Genomic DNA, 15,989 nt, shown 5'->3' on the forward strand with positions numbered 1-15,989 from the left:
TTTCACTCAAAGCTCTGGGGAAGCAAGTGGCCCTGGTGGTAGCTTCGACTTCCCCCTATTGCTGGTCTTGCTCTGCAGTGGAGGCAGCACAGCGCCAGGCCAGGGTAATACTCCCACCTGGTGGACAGTTTCAGTCATGGACTTGATGCTTCTGAGCAGAGCACAAGCTCCGTACCTATTTGGGAGGTGGGATCTAGAAGTAATAGCTACTGTTTATTCAATTATCGGAGAAGGCAATGACACCCCACTCTAGTACTCTTGCCTGGAAAATCCCATGGACGGAGGAGCCTGGTGGGCTGTAGTCAATTAAATAAGGAAGCATTTATTATTCCTGCCTTACACATGAGGAAATTAAGGTTTAAAGAATTCCTATGTCTCACCAACAGCTGCTTTCCCACCGTGTGACCAAGCAGTATATGCACCTTGGTAGCTATTTCTTAGTTCTGTCAGCCAAACTATTTTGAAGAAGGTGTGTGTATGTGGGTTTGTGTATGCATAAGCACAAATTCAGAACATACACACAAACGCAGAGAACGTGTGCATTTTTGGATAAACTGAGACGTAAACATGGCTTTCTCTTTGTTCAGTCCGTCATGTAACATATGGACTGCTTACTAGGTGTCAGGTACTGTGCTAGGTGCTGTGGATACTCTGTTGAACAGGCTAGATGCTGAGCAGTTTTATCATCTAGTCAGGAAACCAGGCATTTAAGTAGGCAACGAAATGAACTGGGATAAGTGTGATGATGGGGGTGTGTATATGCCATGGCTGTGTACCACAGGGGTAGCTAACTTGCTCTGGTGGTCTGGCAAGGCTTCTCAGAGGAGTGTTTAGACAGATGCTTGGAAGACAAGGAGGAGTTAACCAGGAAGGAAGAGGAGGCAGAGAGAGTGTTCCAAAGCTAGGGAAAACAGCAAGTACAGAAGTCTAGAGGCAAAAGAGAGCACAGACAAAGCGCAGTTCTGCTGCAGAACCATTTAGGGAGGGGATGATGCCAAGAGAAGAGAGTGGAGGGGCAGACAGACTCTGTAAAATATATATTTTTGGCTATGCCACAGGGCTTACAGGATTTTAACCTCCCCCAACCAGGGATGGAAACTGGGCCCTTAGCAGTGAGAACATGGAGTCTTAACCATGGTCAGTGAATTTGCTCGTTGACAAGTTTTTAACAGGGAAATAAGATGATCAGTTTTGTGTTTCTGAGGAATCACTTCACTTCAGTGTATACAATGGATGGGAAGGAGAGAAAGCCTAGGCAGGGAGACTTTTGCAGTGGTCCAGGAGAGAAAAGATGGTGGCCTGAGATACAGGACACATACATATAGTAGTGATGAGGAAAGGACAGATTTGAAAGATATTTCAGAAGCAGAATTGATAAATGGTGATAGGATTCAGTTGGATTTGAGGTTAAGGGAGGAGGACGTAAGGTTGATATTCAGGTTTCTGGCGTTGGTAGCTAAGTGGTTAAAAAAATAGTATCATTCACTCAGGAAATGCTGGAGGAGCCAGTTTTGGGAGGCAGAGAAGGTGAAGTCAGTTTAGAGTGTTGTGTGCCTTTGAGACAACCAAGTAAAGATGCTAGTCGTCAGCTGAGATTTTTAAATCCAAGAAGGTCTGGGCTAGAGAGGTGGAGTTGGGAATCACCAGTGTATATAGAGCTTAATTAAGGGCATGGACAGTAGGGCCTGTGGAGCTCCTAGCTCCAGTTCAGACTATGGAGTGTCTACTCCAAGGTCATGAGCACTACTGGAGCATACCCTGTCAGCACACCACACCCTCCCGTCATCTGTGTCTGCTTTCTGTTATCCCCTGAAAACACAGGTTGTTGATCCCAACTCTGCCCATTGCTGCACCACCAACTCCTGGATGGGCCTCCTTTAATGGCGTCTCAACTTCTCATAAGATTTACTCTCCCATTCTAACCCCAGAGGAGCAAAGTTCCCAAATATTGGAGGATGTAAGTAATTGGAAGGAAGAATCCAGGTTCTTCTTCCCCATGTGGAGACAGGAGAGGAGGGAGAACCTTATGGTTGATCCTGAAGACGTAGCTCACAGCAGGTTCTAGATGCAACCTGATAGCTCTCTTACTAATGCTTTCCTTCTCCATGCTTCCAGTCTGAGAGTAAACTCTCCTCTGGATCAGAGAAAAGCTGTAGGCCTGATCTGGGAAACAGGCTGCTTTTCCAGAGAGATGAGGTCAGAGAGAACAGTACAGCTACAACAAAGAAGCCTAATAGTTTGTGCCAAATTGATTCCCCCAAAGATATTAACCTCCTTTCTTTCTTCATTCCCTAAGGCTACACTAAGATTATAAAAGGTGTTCAAAATGTTGAGATGAAAATATATGCATGATTTGTTTGCATATCATTTTCATACTAATTTACTATCTAAATACAAAGGAGTCATTTCTTTCTCCGTTCCCCTCCCCCACGCCCCATGTGCTAGTCTGGGCAAAATCAGTTGGCTGATATTTAATTAGGTGCATTCAGCTTTAGCCATGGCTTCCTCTTTTCCTTATTCTTGAACCTCCAAGATCAGCTTCTTTTCCTTTTCCACCTTGATCATTTTCACTTGCTATCGCCTCTAAATGACTTTTTTTTCCCTTCTTCCTCTTAGGTTAGTACTTACTCTTGATCAACAGTCTCCTATGGGTCAACCAAGGGTGTTTGCTAACCCTCAAACCAGGCCTTCTATCCCGTCAGTTGCTATATTTGCTAAAAATCTCATTTCCCAACACCAGGGGGTGTCTGTCTCTCCTATCTGTCCTACCCTGAAGGTGGAGATTAGTCCCCAGCCTTTTCCTCTCCTTTTTCACACACTAAAGCTCACTCCCACCCATTACAGAGCTCTAGGTTCAGAGAGTTGTCTTTTTATCTCAGCTTATCTGTTTTTCTCTCATTCTCCCTGGATTTGCGCGAATTTGTCACCTTCTAGGTCTATCCAGCCTTCGATCCCCGCACCACTCACGATCCCCTTTGGTCGTTCTCTCCTCTCCATACCTGTCTTCCACCACCTCTCTATATAAGCTTCCTCGCTTTCCTGGCTCTTGCGCGTCTCGCGTCTCTGAACCTCTCTATGTATCTGCCTTTCTTCCCTCTCTCTATCTCACGACAGTACTTCTGTATCAGCCTCTGCTCATCTCTCCCACAGTCCCCACACTAGGAACAAAGTCACGGTGTTTGCGCAGAACAAGCCTCGCGTCGCCCGCTCTCGCATCGCGACATTCCACCGTGCCCCTCCGCGCATTCCAACTGCGAACAAAGAGTTCCCCTCCCCTCCCCCACTTTTTCCTGTCCTAATTCTTGAGTGATGTAGTAGCAACTGCCTAAACTGCCCCCCGCCCTCCTTTCGCCTCCAGTCGGCGGATCTCCAGCTCTGGGACACTTAGCATCAGCACCCGCCCCCCCTACCCCTTACCGGTGCACTGGATTCCTGCGCCGACACCCCTGTTCCTCTCGCGTTCGGCGCTCCGCCCTCCAGGAAAGTAGATCCGGCCAGGCAGACAAAAGTTTGGGAGAGAAGTTGAGTCGGTGCTGAGTGTGAGCGAGGGGGGCGGGGGCCGGAGAGAGTGGGGGCTGCCGGGCGAGTCTACGCGTGAACAGATAGACCTGCGGACGGGACAGCCGCGGCCGTAGGCCCTTCTAAGCCCCGCTTAACCCCTGATGCGCGGGGGGACGAAACCCCTCTCGCTGGGGGATGCTGCGGGATTCTTGGCGCCGGGCATCCGGACCGCCCGCTAAACCCCTGTGCCTATCCTGTGCCCCTCGGGATCCGGAGTCCGGCCGCAGGGAAAGAGAAGCGGCCGCCGAGACGCTGCAGGGTGCCGGGCGGGGAGGGGGCTGGACGCCCCAGACCCGAGGGCATGGAGCGTTTAGGGGAGAAAGCCAGTCGCCTGCTGGAGAAGTTAAGACTCTCGGACTCCGGCAGCGCGAAGTTCGGCCGCAGAAAGGGTGAATCTAGCCGGTCTGGGTCTGATGGGACCCCCGGGCCGGGCAAGGGACGCCTGAGTGGGCTGGGGGGACCAAGGAAATCAGGGCCCCGTGGAGCTGCTGGGGGACCTGGGGATGAGCCGTTGGAGCCAGCCCGGGAGCAAGGCCCCTTGGACGCTGAGCGGAACCCGCGCGGCTCCTTTGAGGTTCCGCGCTACGAAGGCTCCTTTCCGGGGGGACCGCCTCCCTCCCGGGCCTTGCCTCTACCTCAGTCGTTGCCCCCCGACTTTCGGCTGGAGACCACGGCCCCAGCCCTAAGCCCCCGCTCCAGTTTCGCCAGTAGCTCAGCCAGCGACGCAAGCAAGCCGTCCAGTCCCCGGGGCAGTCTGCTGCTGGACGGGGCGGGGGCTGGTGGAGCCGGAGGTAGCCGACCCTGCAGCAACCGTACCAGCGGCATCAGCATGGGCTACGACCAGCGCCACGGCAGCCCTCTGCCTGCCGGGCCATGCCTGTTTGGCCCACCCCTGACCGGGGTTCCGGCGGGCTATTCCTCTGGAGGGGTGCCGTCCGCCTACCCCGAGCTCCACGCTGCCCTGGACCGACTGTGCGCTCATCGGCCCTCGGGGTTCGGCTGCCAGGAAAGTCGCCACTCGTATCCCCCGGCCCTGGGCAGCCCGGGAGCTCTAGCCGGGGCCGGGGTGGGAGCGACAGGGCCCTTGGAGAGAAGAGGGGCGCAACCTGGGCGACACTCGGTGACTGGCTACGGGGACTGCGCCGCGGGCGCCCGATACCAGGATGAACTAACAGCATTGCTGCGCCTGACGGTGGGCACAGGTGGGCGAGAAGCCGGCGTCCGCGGAGAATCCGCGGGGATTGAGGCGTCGGGTCTCGAGGAGCCGCCGGGTGCGTTTGTTCCAGAGGCCGCCCGGGCCCGGATACGGGAGCCAGAGTCCAGAGAGGACTACTTTGGTGAGTGAGAGAAGTGGTTAGGGTCGGGAAAGGACAGGTCGCTTCATTCTGTTGCCTGTTGCCCCGACGGCTGACGCTGGGAAGTCGGAGGCAGAGACGCGGGGCTAGGAAAGAAGCAAGAGGAATTTCCCACACCCAGTGGGTTTCAAATGGACCACGGGCATCTTATTCCTGTTAAATTCACCGCTTCCCCCTCCCCACCTCCGCCCCGATGATCTCGTGAATCCCAGTTCCTCAGGCTTTAGAGCCTGGGTGTTTTCGCGGTAGGAGGCCTTGCGGGGGCTGGGGGGCAAATGAGGCGGTGAGAGCATCCCGCTTCATGTTCCCCCCTCGACGGCCGTGCCCCTGCAGGCTCCTGCGCTCCGCGCCCCCACCCGGGCCCAGGCTCCGCCCGCAGGAATTCGGGGAATGCGAGGGTGGGGGGGCGGGGCGGGCGAGCAGCGTGCGTGCCGGCTCCTGCCCGGGCGCTCCAGGTGCCCGCGGGCGGGGCCAGCCGCGCTACGCTGGGCGGAGGTGGGGTGCAGGGGGTGGGGGAGCTGCTTCCTAACACGCGCGGAGCTGTGGCCGCTGTCGGGGAAATGGAGCCTGGGGGGAGGAAGAAAGCCCTGGACGGAAAGCAGGGACCCTGCTGCTGGCTGGCCCCAGTCCTGCTGGCTCCGTGCGTGCGTGGGCATTTAAGTCCAGACCCAGTGGAGTCAGCTTCTATTTTTCCCATCATCCGGAAGTTAGGACAGCAGCCTTGACCACCCGGGACGGCATCACCCCTGGATGGCCCTGGATGGATGAGGACTGTGTGTAACTGCCAGAAATAACCTGGCCATCAGTTTTGGTCATAACCTGCTCAGAATCCTTAGTTTTCTGTTGCTAAAGAAATCTGGTCTCTGCCCCTCTTCCGACGCAGTTAACTTCAAGAAATATTAACTATTGTACGTCTCAGCTTAGGGAGGGTATTGCGGTCTTGAATGATCTTTTAGCCAAGACCCACAGACACCACTTCACTGTATTAAAAAAATGCGGATCTGGTTGCGATAGGAAGTACAGAAAGAAGTGGAGGGCTCACACCCAGGTCTGTGAGCCTGTTCAGTGTTCGCAGCGCCTTCTCACCTCTTACCATCCATGTTCCTGCGGTAGACCCCAAGCTCTAGAACTCTGGCTAGAAATGTAAATAGGGAGAGGAACCCAGCCAGGGAAGGAAGACTGGGAGGAGGTTCAGAAGTAGCAGGGGCTAAAGGCTGAAAGGGCCCTGCTTAGTTCAACTCTAATCATTCCCTGTTTGCCCCCACCTGAGAAAACCCAGAGCAGATAACCCTTTAGTCAAGGGAACCTTTTAGCAGTTTCCTTTTGAGGCCAGGAGACCCGCTGATGGGTGGTCTCCTCAGCTAAGCCATCAGAACCAAAAGGAGGAAAGTTGCTGGGAGAGAGTGCTGTAAAAATGGCAGGAAGAACTTAGAGGTGGATGTGCTAGGTTAGAGGTGGTGAGTCGGACATGCCTGAGCAATTGGTTCTCATCTTCCCATAATGTCCAATGCTTCCCCCAAAAGTGGCTCTAATAGGGCCCCCTGGCACGATGCTCTTGGGGGGTAGAGCTCCCCTCCCTGAGGAGGGTGGGTGGGGAGGGGCCTCTCTCCCTAGGGGTCAGGTTGCCTCCTCTTGACAGAACCCCCAACCTAACTCTACCCTCCCACTCCTGTGCCTAGTAGGGGCCCTCTTCCTTGGCTCCAGCCTTGCCCAGCTGCCAGAGGGTGGGTGGGAGCAGGGCAGGCCTGGGCCCATCAGTTGCTGCAGCTGCTGCACGGGCTCCCAAGCCCCTGGGCAAAGATTGGGATGGGCCCCAACAGGCAAGGAGTGTGGCAGTGTGCCGAGGGGGAGAGGTGGGGCAGAGCGAGGGGTGAGGCGGGCCGGTTGGGATCTGCTCCCCAAAGACAAGCCCTGGCCCTCACTCATGGGCCTGGAATTGGGGAGTGGAAGGAGGGAAGAACACACCCAGGAAAGGCGGGTGCCAGAGCCTAGTGTTATGTATCTTAGGAGAGATGTTGGGGAAGAGCAGTTCAGCTTTGTTTCTTCTATTATAGAAGATGACAGGGAGACATTAGGGGTTCTGCCACCCTTCCCCCCTCTTCCTCTGCAACCCTCAATCCTTGGAACACACCCTGCATTCTAAGCAGCCACCTACCCAGAGGAGTCACACTCACATGGTCCTGTCTCCACAGGGCCCTCGGCTGAGCCACATCTTTCTCACCATCTTTGGAGGCTTAGAGGTATGGAGCAGAGCTCTTTCTGTAACTGAACAGCAGTTCATTTTACAGATGGGGAAACTGAGGTCCTGGAGAGGCTTTCTGGGCCTGGCCTCCTTTCACTAGGACATTTTTTCCAGGCTGCTGCTGGGCCCTTATGGACTTGCATCTCTGTCTACACAGTGCCCCAGGGATCAGACCTTGCCTTTTTAGTCTTTTCTCCCCCACAGAAACCAGCGTCTGAAAGCCGGAGACCTTTGACTTTCTCCAGTTTTCCACAGTGTTGGGCACAGTGTTCTTGCTTGGCGCTAAATGGATGTTCAGATAATGTCTGTTGATTAATCAGTCAACAAGAGTGAGTCTGTCCAGCCAAGCCCTGGCTGCATCCCATTTACTCGTTCTTCCCAGAATGGAGCCCATCAAACGGAGGTTGTGGCTGGTGGTCTTCTGCCATCAGGAAAGATGGCGACTGCCTGGGTTTGAGAGGGGGGCGTGGGATGTGATGCTGACAAGCTGTTCTCTCCTCTCAGGCACGTGTATCAAGTGCAACAAAGGCATCTACGGGCAGAGCAACGCCTGTCAGGCTTTGGACAGCCTCTATCACACCCAGTGCTTTGTCTGCTGCTCCTGTGGTGAGTGCGGCCCCCAGAGAGACCTTCTGGACAAGGCCCGAGGCCTCGAGCGCGGACACACGCATGAGTGCCCAGGGAAAGCAGAGCTGTGCCTCTGCATTTACTGGCCTGGCCTTCGCCTTCTTTCCTGCTCCCCTACTCTGTGCGCTACCTGGCTCTCCCGCCGCACGCCGGGTCAGCTTTCTAGCCAGAGTCAGCGCTCCGTCTCTTCAGCCTGTTTCCTTTGCTCTGTTCCTCCTTTCTTCTGCCTTCCTGCTTGCCCAGTCTGGACTCCCTCCCAGCCCTCTGGCCTCTCCTTGGTGGGGCTTGGTCTTGGGCAGCCCGAGTTGCCTGGGGCGACAGTGAAAGACTGGAATGTGGGAAGGGTGGGGTGGGCTGGGGGAGTGGGGAGCTGTGGGGGGCGGAGAGGGGGGGTTTTCTCTTGGCTGGTCAGAGTTCAGCCACCTCGCTGGAGTGCAGGCCACCAGGCCATGCCAAGCTGATGACATCACGCTCCAGGAATGCCCGCTGCTGTTAGCTCAGGAGGCCCGCCTGGAGGGGGGTGCTCCCAGTGGCTTCAACTCCCCAGCCCTTCCCTCACCTCCCTCATTACCACCCCCAACCCCCGCCCTTACCCACTCTGATTCCTTTGCTGAACCTTTTAATCTCCTATCTATGCCTGTCTGACTCCAGCACTCAGCTTTTCTTTCCGCGCCACTCCCAGCCTCTGCCTGGCTCCCTTTAGGTTCATCTGTCTATTTGTCCTTCTGTTTATAGAGCCTCTTCTGGGAATGTCTGTTTCCCTCCTTCTACTCCCTTGTGTCTCACAAGTTTCTAAATCAACTTTTCTGAACCACTGGGGAGAGCTGGAAGTGGAGATTTTGATGAGAGGAGGGCTGATATGGGCAACTTGCCCATTCTCCGCCCTGGTCTCATTCCTCCTGATCCCTGATAATTTAGACACCCTGGAGCAGTTCCTGGGTGTTGGTTTCATGGGGAATCGTCCTGCCTTGTCTGCTTGCAGAAGATCCTGGGCTGCTTCTGACCCCAGAGACTCTGGGTTCCTCTAAAATTGGGGAAACAGTCTAGTGTGGCAGGAAAGGGGACCAACTTTGCTCCCAAACAAAGCACTTTGTCCCCAGTGGTAGTTCCAGTATGTCCTGACCTCCACCGAGCTTATCCCTGGGAGACAGGGCTCAGAGGAGAGCTGTGTGGAGGCTTCTGGGTTGAAAGGTCCCAGAGGGCAGAGTCCATGACAGTGTGATTGCGTTTGAACACATCGTATGGCATCTTGTTCAGAGCCCCTGAACCTTGTCCCCAACCTGTGGTGGGCTCTGCTCTCCCAGGTGGCTCCCTGAGCAAGCCCAGACACTGGGAAAGAAGGCATTCGTGTATAGCAGGGCCATAGAAAACTGGTGAGGAGGCGGGAGCTGGAGAAGTAGTAGCAAAGGAGTGGGGAATTGGCAGGAATGAGACCAAAGCAAATGGGAATTGCATCAGATGGGGTATTTGTGTGGGGAAGTGGGGCAGACAGCAGTTAGGAGGACAAGCGCTAAAGTCCAGGTTTAAGTGAATCATGAAAAAAAAAAAAGTGAATCATGAAACATCAGAGAGCAGTGACCCCGCCATGGGGATGCCCTGTGCCTGGACCACCGAGAGACTCCAGCGTCTTCTCTGCTGCTTCTAGGACGAACTTTGCGCTGCAAGGCTTTCTACAGCGTCAATGGCTCTGTGTACTGTGAGGAAGACTATCTGGTGAGTGAGAGGTCCCCTGGGTCTGGAATTGGCTCCCACGCCTTGCTCTGTAGCCGGCTGGGGTTCCACTACTCAGGTTGTTCTCAGCCTGTAATGCCCTCCCTTGGTCTTCTCTTCCCAGTTTTCAGGGTTCCAGGAGGCAGCTGAGAAGTGCTGTGTCTGTGGTCACTTGATTTTGGAGAAGGTAAGCGAAGTGTCTTCAGCTGAGACTGTGAGGCTGCTGGGCCGAGGGGCGGAATCAGGAACTAAATGGATCCTGAGAAAAAGTTGGGGGAGAAACCCATCAGCAATCACTTGCATCCCATTCTTTGCCCAAACAACTGTTTATAGTGGCTTCTCTTTGCTTGTGGGATCAAGTCTGGACTGCTCAGCCTGCCATCTAGCCCCTCCCTAACTCTGCAGGCACAGCCCCGCCCTCCGCCTGAGCCTGGAGTGTGGGGTCCTGAGTCTTAATCCTCTTTCTGCTACTGGCTGAGATCAGTTGAAGCTCAGTTTTCTTTTCTGTAAGGAGGAGTTGGTTTGGCTGGTGGTTCCCCGCCCTGGCAGCCTAGTAGATCACCTGGGAAGAACAGAAGAAAATACCAGGGCTGGGTCATCTCCAGAGACTGTGGTGAATACTTCTGGGTGGGACCCAGGCACGGATGGGCTTAAAATCCTCCCTGTGTGATCCTGATATGCAGCCAAGGCTGAGAAACACTGGCCTGGATGCTCCCTAAGACATTTTTCAGGGTTTCTGCATCCATTTTTAAGACTGCTTGGTCCTCCTGGATTCCACAGCGGAGGGAGGAGAGCAGAGGCTTGGATGAGGTTAGGGGAGCAGCAGGGAGCCTCATCAGTAGCTGAAGAGCAGAGACTGATTCTCCGCCCACCCCATGAACCAGATCCTCCAGGCAATGGGAAAGTCCTACCACCCCGGCTGCTTCCGATGCATCGTTTGCAACAAATGCCTGGACGGCATTCCCTTTACCGTGGACTTCTCCAACCAGGTGTACTGTGTCACTGACTACCACAAGTGAGTCTGGCCCTCGGGCTGCGGTATGGAACCCTGCTCAGGGAGCCCCCTACCTCGGCTCACCTCTGTCTTCTCCCTTACAGAAGCTACGCTCCTAAGTGCGCAGCCTGTGGCCAACCCATCCTCCCCTCAGAGGTCAGTGTGTCTGGGTTCTCCTACAGGGCAGCCAGGGCTGCCGCCTCTGGGGAGGGACTGGGGACCGGCTGCCTGGCCTCTCATGGGAGGCGGTGGTGCTGAGGAATGCACTCCTCGAAGATTCCCGTGTGACTCTGCTCTCTGGGTCATCACCCTGACCCCAACATCCGGGCCTGGACTTGTCCGACAGCCTCGCTGGGCCCAGGCTTCATCTCTTTTCTCCCAGTCCAGAGAAGGAGACTTTCTCTGAAGTCAAGGTCATCAGCTCCCAGATGTAGGGGCCGGGAAAAGGTGGGGAAGAATCCTCAGGGCTGCTAGGAAGGGGTCAGACATGATTTACACTGTGTGTGCCGTGGGAAAAATGCCAAAAGCCTGTGAGGACCCAGACCCTGCAGGGTCTCCTCGTCCCCGGCTTAACTTACTTATGCTGCATGCCCCTTCCCTCTGTAAGGCCTGAGCCCCCAGACAGAGGGGAGGCTCCAAGAGGGGACACTGCCCTTCTGGAGGCGGCGCCAAGGACGGGGAAGGGGAAAGTTCCCATAGGGTTTGCAAAGGCCATCTCAAAGCTACAGAAGGATGATGTCCTTGATGGTCCAGTGGAATCTGAGCTTCCACTGCAAGGGGCTCAGGTGCAATAGATCCCTGGTTGGAGAAGTTCAATGTGCCCAGTAGTGCAGCCAAAAGAGGAAAAAGCTACAGATGGAGGCAGAGAGGATCTGGAGGCCTCTGTGTGATCTTTCGTTTGGAGGGGGCCAGGTGGGGAGGGCGAAGCTGGGGTTGTCAAGCTGCTTTCATGCCCACGGGGGTGTGCATTATTTCAGGGCTGTGAGGACATCGTGAGGGTGATATCCATGGACCGAGATTATCACTTTGAATGCTACCACTGCGAGGTCAGTGTCGGGGGCTGGGGCACCCAGAGCTGAAATGGGGCTGGGGGAGTGAAGTCTGAAAACTGTCGTTGTCTGTAGGAGAGGTATAGGCCGTGGGAAACCAGGAAGGTGCTCTGACCCATCTCTAGTCTCTTTCTCGCCCTTCAGCCACTCTCTCTGGGCCTGGTCATTTAGTCCTTTCTAAATCAGGCGTCACTAGAGTCAAGACTCCTAAAACTAGGTACTCCTGGTAACAGCTGGAAATGGGATCCTGTCTCATTATTTCTGCTGTAGCAGCGACACCTGGTGTTCAGCTGCGGTATTTCCCCAGGTTTCTCTGGGTGTTCATCCCCTCCAACCCCACCCGCTTTCTTCCAGTCACTGGGAGTTCAGTGCTGCACAAGGCAGACTCCCCAAATGTTCAGGGTGCCCGGGCTGAGTTGAACTAGGTGTCTTTCTTTCCTAGGACTGCCGGATGCAGCTGAGTGATGAGGAAGGCTGCTGCTGCTTCCCTCTAGATGGGCACTTGCTCTGCCACGGCTGTCACATGCAGAGGCTCAGTGCCCGGCAGCCCCCTGCCAATTATATCTGAGATGTAGTCACTACTGCTGCCAACACCACCACTGACAAATTCCTCTGGCCAGTGGGCCCCTCTGAGGCCAGCCAAGGCAAGAAAGGCACTGCAGGCCTGGCAGGAGAGTCCCCTAGGGAGGGCCCCAACGGCCAGAGACCCAAAGATCAAGACATTCCAAATGGGGGACTTCCCTAGTGGTCCAGTGGCTAAGACTCGCAGGGGGCCTGGGTTCGAGCCCTGGTCAGCGAACTGGATCCCACAGCTGAAGATCCTGCGTGTTGCAACTAAAGATCCCATGTGCCACAGTGATGATCAAAGATCACGTGTGCCGCAGTTAAGACCTGGCACAGCCAAACATAATTTTTTTCTTAGAAAAAAAGACATTCCAAATGGATGTGGAGGAGGAGCCCTCTAGTTGCCATGGTAGGGGTGACTGGCCTTCGTTCCATGTGTGCAGACTGCGCTGTAGCATGTGACAGGCACATACAGGTGGGTTCCAATACTTTCTAAAGGTCTGATTCTGGTCTGTGTATCTAATATACATTTGTGTGCACACACACTCTCTCTCCTTAGTGACTGTTACACTTGGTTCATTAGAAGTAGCTCATCTCTCTGGATCTGCTGCCTCTTAGAGGGAACCAGGATTATCCATTGCAGCTCCCAAGCTCTGAGGTTCTGGGAGCCAGAGAGGCAAAACTCTTGGTTCTAATGTTTGGCTAGACCTCTTAATCAATTCACTGAAAGTTTACTTAAAGTTCATTTCTCTTAATGACCAGGTTGCCAAAAACAGTTCTCTTTTGGGTATTTTTATAGCCATTTCGTTGTTCTGTTCTGTTCTTGGGTATTTCAGATTTTTATCTTTTTATCTAAGAGTACTCTTGAGTTATCAGCAACATAAATTTATCAGATTTGCAGCACTTTGTAAATGATTGGATTGCTTCTTACCTTTGTGGATAATATCTTTTTCTATGTTAACCTACTTTTCAAACATTAAACAAATTTTTTTTTTTTTTTTTTTAATTTTTTGACCACACCATGTGGCATGTGGGATTAGTTCCCCCACGAGGATCAGACCCATGCCCCCTGCATTGGAAGCTCAGAGTCTTAACCACTGGACCACCAGGGACATCCCAAACTTTTTTTTTTTTTAAGTATAAAGTTTCCAGCAATAAATATAATTGGTACAAACATTTCGTGTATCATTTTTTGTGTTTCTTAATCCAATATTCTTTTCCAAATTATATGCCTTGAAAAATACAACTCAATATGATTTTGATGCCTAGGTCTGTCTACTACATTCGTTCTATTAAAAGGCCAATCAGTACATTCTCAACAAACAAGCATGTGGCCTATTCAGTTGACTAACAAAGGTTGTACAGACAACAGCGATAGAAAGTGAAAGGGTGAAGAAAGATGCTGGTTTTCTTTGCGGTTTATACTTGCATCCTGAGTCTTCACGAGCTTAGGTGACTTTCCCCAGTACCAGCAGTTTGGAAGTGAGGGGACCAGCATTCACACTCAGTGGACTCACCTGACTCTAAAGTCCGTGTGTCTAGCTGCTGCACATGCTGTGTTGCTTTACTGGTCAAACGATGGTTGCTCTGGATTATGACAAAGTAAGGGGAAATATCAGATATTTCTCAATTTCCTATTCACATGGCCCCAATTGCATATGGAAGGGAGTTCTTTAGAACAGCATGTGAAACTAATGACAATTAATAGAGGTGGAATCAAGCACTCTCTCGAGAGGTTGATAAATAAGATGAAAAGCCTGCTGAGGGCTGTGATTTCTGGCCTACCCAGAACAAGGAGGCAGAGGGCTAATGGCAACAGGACAAAGTGTTCACCACACGTAAAACAAAACCGTTTACCAGACTAAATACGAAATCCTGTACTAACTCAGGTTTCCACATTTGGCTCCTGAGGTAACAGGTTAAATATCGCTGGTTGCACTTTGGCAAATTAGATGGTATTTACTTACTTTTTTTAAAGCATAAACTTCTTGTCAGATTGATTTTTTGTTTGTCAGATTGATTTTTAAAACTACAGGCAATCAAAATAATAATATAGTAAATTGTTTGTTCCATAGTTTAAAAATTTATACCAGTTGGCATTTGTAAAGAGAGAGAAACTTTTGTCATCAATGACTGGTATTAAATATTTTTTATTAATAAGTTTTATTCTTTAGTTTGGTCCAATATTGTTGACTGTGCAAGTTTCCTTTTTAAAATGCGTTTTTTTTGTGGCAATAAATATGATCAACTTTCACAATTATTCAGTGAAGGCTTGCAAAGACATCAATTTTGTGAAAATTAAAGTTTAATAAATATACATGAAAGCTATTTTATAAATCATAAAGTGAGAGTGAATCTGCTAAATTCTTTTGAAATGCTGCAGATTTGATAAATATTTGAGACTCTAGGCAAATTGGTTTTAGGCAAATTAATCTGATAACCTTTGATCCTTAGTCTTCATTCTATGCCACTTAGTTTCATATTGGAAATAACTCACATTTAGGGATGATTCTAATGACTTTGCCAGCCAACCTGGGAATTGCATAATAGACGCTTCTGAGCGAGTGGAAGAGATTCACACCAGAGTGCCAGAAAGGGAGGAAACGCACTTTGTTTTTGGTGGGATAGATGTTCTGAAATTACTTGTTCTACAGGTGGGATTGGGCCTCCGTGGTGGCTCAGATGGTAAAGAATCCACTTGTAATGTGGGTTGAGACCTAGGTTTGATACCTGGGTTGGGAAGATCCCCTGGAGGAGGGCATGGCAACTCTCTCCAGTATTGCCTGGAGAATTCCATGGACAGAGGAACCTGGCGGGCTACACAGTCCATGGGGTCGCAAAGAGTCAGACACAACTAAGCAACTAAGCGCACAGCACAGCACAGCTGGAATTGCTTCTTCCGAACTACTGTTATTAAATAAGAATACAAAGATTCTGTGACCGGGAAAATTTCTCATCAGGGTACTCCAGGCCTGGGAAATCCAGACAAGCATGTGTAGCCTTACCTCCATCCCTTCAGTTTTTTTTTTTTTTTCTTTTTTAATTGGAGGATAATTGCTTTACAATATTGTGTTGGTTTCTGCCATACATCAATATGAATCAGCCATAGGTATAATACATACGCCCCCTCCTTGAACCTCCCTCCCACCTCTCACCCCATCCCACCCCTCTAGGTTGTCACAGAGCACCAGACTTGAACTCCTTCAGTTCATTTACTCTTGGGAATCTTGACCTCCATCACTGACTGGCTGATTCCTTTCCAGGTCTGTGCTTATATGTCCTACCCCTGTTTGTGGGGGTCCCCAAGATTCTGTCTTTGCCACAGGGGCCACTTTCTCCCTCCTTTCTGAGGAAAAGTGGTAAGGTCTGATGAAGACGGGCCCAGGGAAGGCAGACCATGGCATAAGAGCAGCTCCAGCTGCCCCATGGCATCACTGGCAAGCTCCAAGCATAGCCCACATGTTAAGAGCTTCCCTTCTTCCTGTTCACGGGGCGATGGCTCATCTTTAGTAGTTCTGTTTGCTATTTCCTGTTGGTGCTGAAAGGTTCATGGGATGCCGCCAAGAACACAGCAACAGGTGGACCTTGTTTGGCCAATCCACCACCTGATTTTCATCAACAGCCACTAGGTCTGAGAGGCGGAGAGGAGAAAAGGAAGAATTATGAATCCATTTTGTGTCTCTTTAGATGAGAGTCACGGACAGGGGTCAGGCTTTCATAGCATGCTTGAGCTATGTGCTCTGGCTGGCCAACCCTATTTGCTACAGGCCCAAATGTGGTTTGTGAATAAGGCAGCCCGGGGGAGGGTCTCTCCCTGACTCCTTAGAGACTTGGCTGCTTCCCCCTTCCACCTGGAGTGCTCAAGGCCACGGAAATGGTAAGGCTCC

General features: G+C 52.0%; 1 protein-coding gene and 1 long non-coding RNA gene across 3 annotated transcripts; one reads left to right on the forward strand and one right to left on the reverse strand.

Annotated features, from left to right (window-relative positions):
- Window positions 1–3,515: 3,515 nt before the first annotated feature.
- On the forward strand, window positions 3,516–14,026 carry AJUBA (ajuba LIM protein). Of its 2 annotated transcripts, XR_008699001.1 has the most exons (9): window positions 3,516–4,898; window positions 7,663–7,764; window positions 9,431–9,498; window positions 9,620–9,682; window positions 10,380–10,510; window positions 10,594–10,645; window positions 11,467–11,535; window positions 11,981–12,577; window positions 13,143–14,026. XR_008699001.1 is itself a non-coding variant. In XM_055537073.1 (8 exons), exons 1-8 carry the CDS (start codon window positions 3,863–3,865, stop codon window positions 12,104–12,106), a joined length of 1,647 nt encoding a protein of 548 aa, XP_055393048.1. In that variant the 5' UTR covers window positions 3,516–3,862; the 3' UTR covers window positions 12,107–14,026. The 2 variants fall into 2 exon arrangements, 1 of the variants encoding a protein (XP_055393048.1); XM_055537073.1 differs by having other exon boundaries at window positions 11,981–14,026.
- LOC129621072 (uncharacterized) lies at window positions 9,621–15,552 on the reverse strand. The gene is made up of 3 exons (XR_008699002.1): window positions 15,387–15,552; window positions 13,620–13,689; window positions 9,621–9,754 (listed from the first exon to the last, which is right to left on the reverse strand). It is a non-coding gene; the product is annotated as an uncharacterized LOC129621072 (long non-coding RNA).
- Window positions 15,553–15,989: the final 437 nt, after the last annotated feature.

The sequence above is a fragment of the Bubalus kerabau genome, chromosome 10 (genome assembly GCF_029407905.1).
Source record: "Bubalus kerabau isolate K-KA32 ecotype Philippines breed swamp buffalo chromosome 10, PCC_UOA_SB_1v2, whole genome shotgun sequence".
NCBI lineage: Eukaryota > Metazoa > Chordata > Mammalia > Artiodactyla > Bovidae > Bubalus > Bubalus kerabau.

Bases quoted from the DNA above. Each gene is read 5' to 3' on its own strand.
- AJUBA (XM_055537073.1), top strand. From the start codon at position 3,863: ATGGAGCGTTTAGGGGAGAAAGCCAGTCGCCTGCTGGAGAAGTTAAGA. The intron at 4,899-7,662 runs GTGAGTGAGAGA...CTCTCCTCTCAG, and splicing joins GTCCAGAGAGGACTACTTTG to GCACGTGTATCAAGTGCAAC. The intron at 9,499-9,619 runs GTGAGTGAGAGG...TTCTCTTCCCAG, and splicing joins ACTGTGAGGAAGACTATCTG to TTTTCAGGGTTCCAGGAGGC.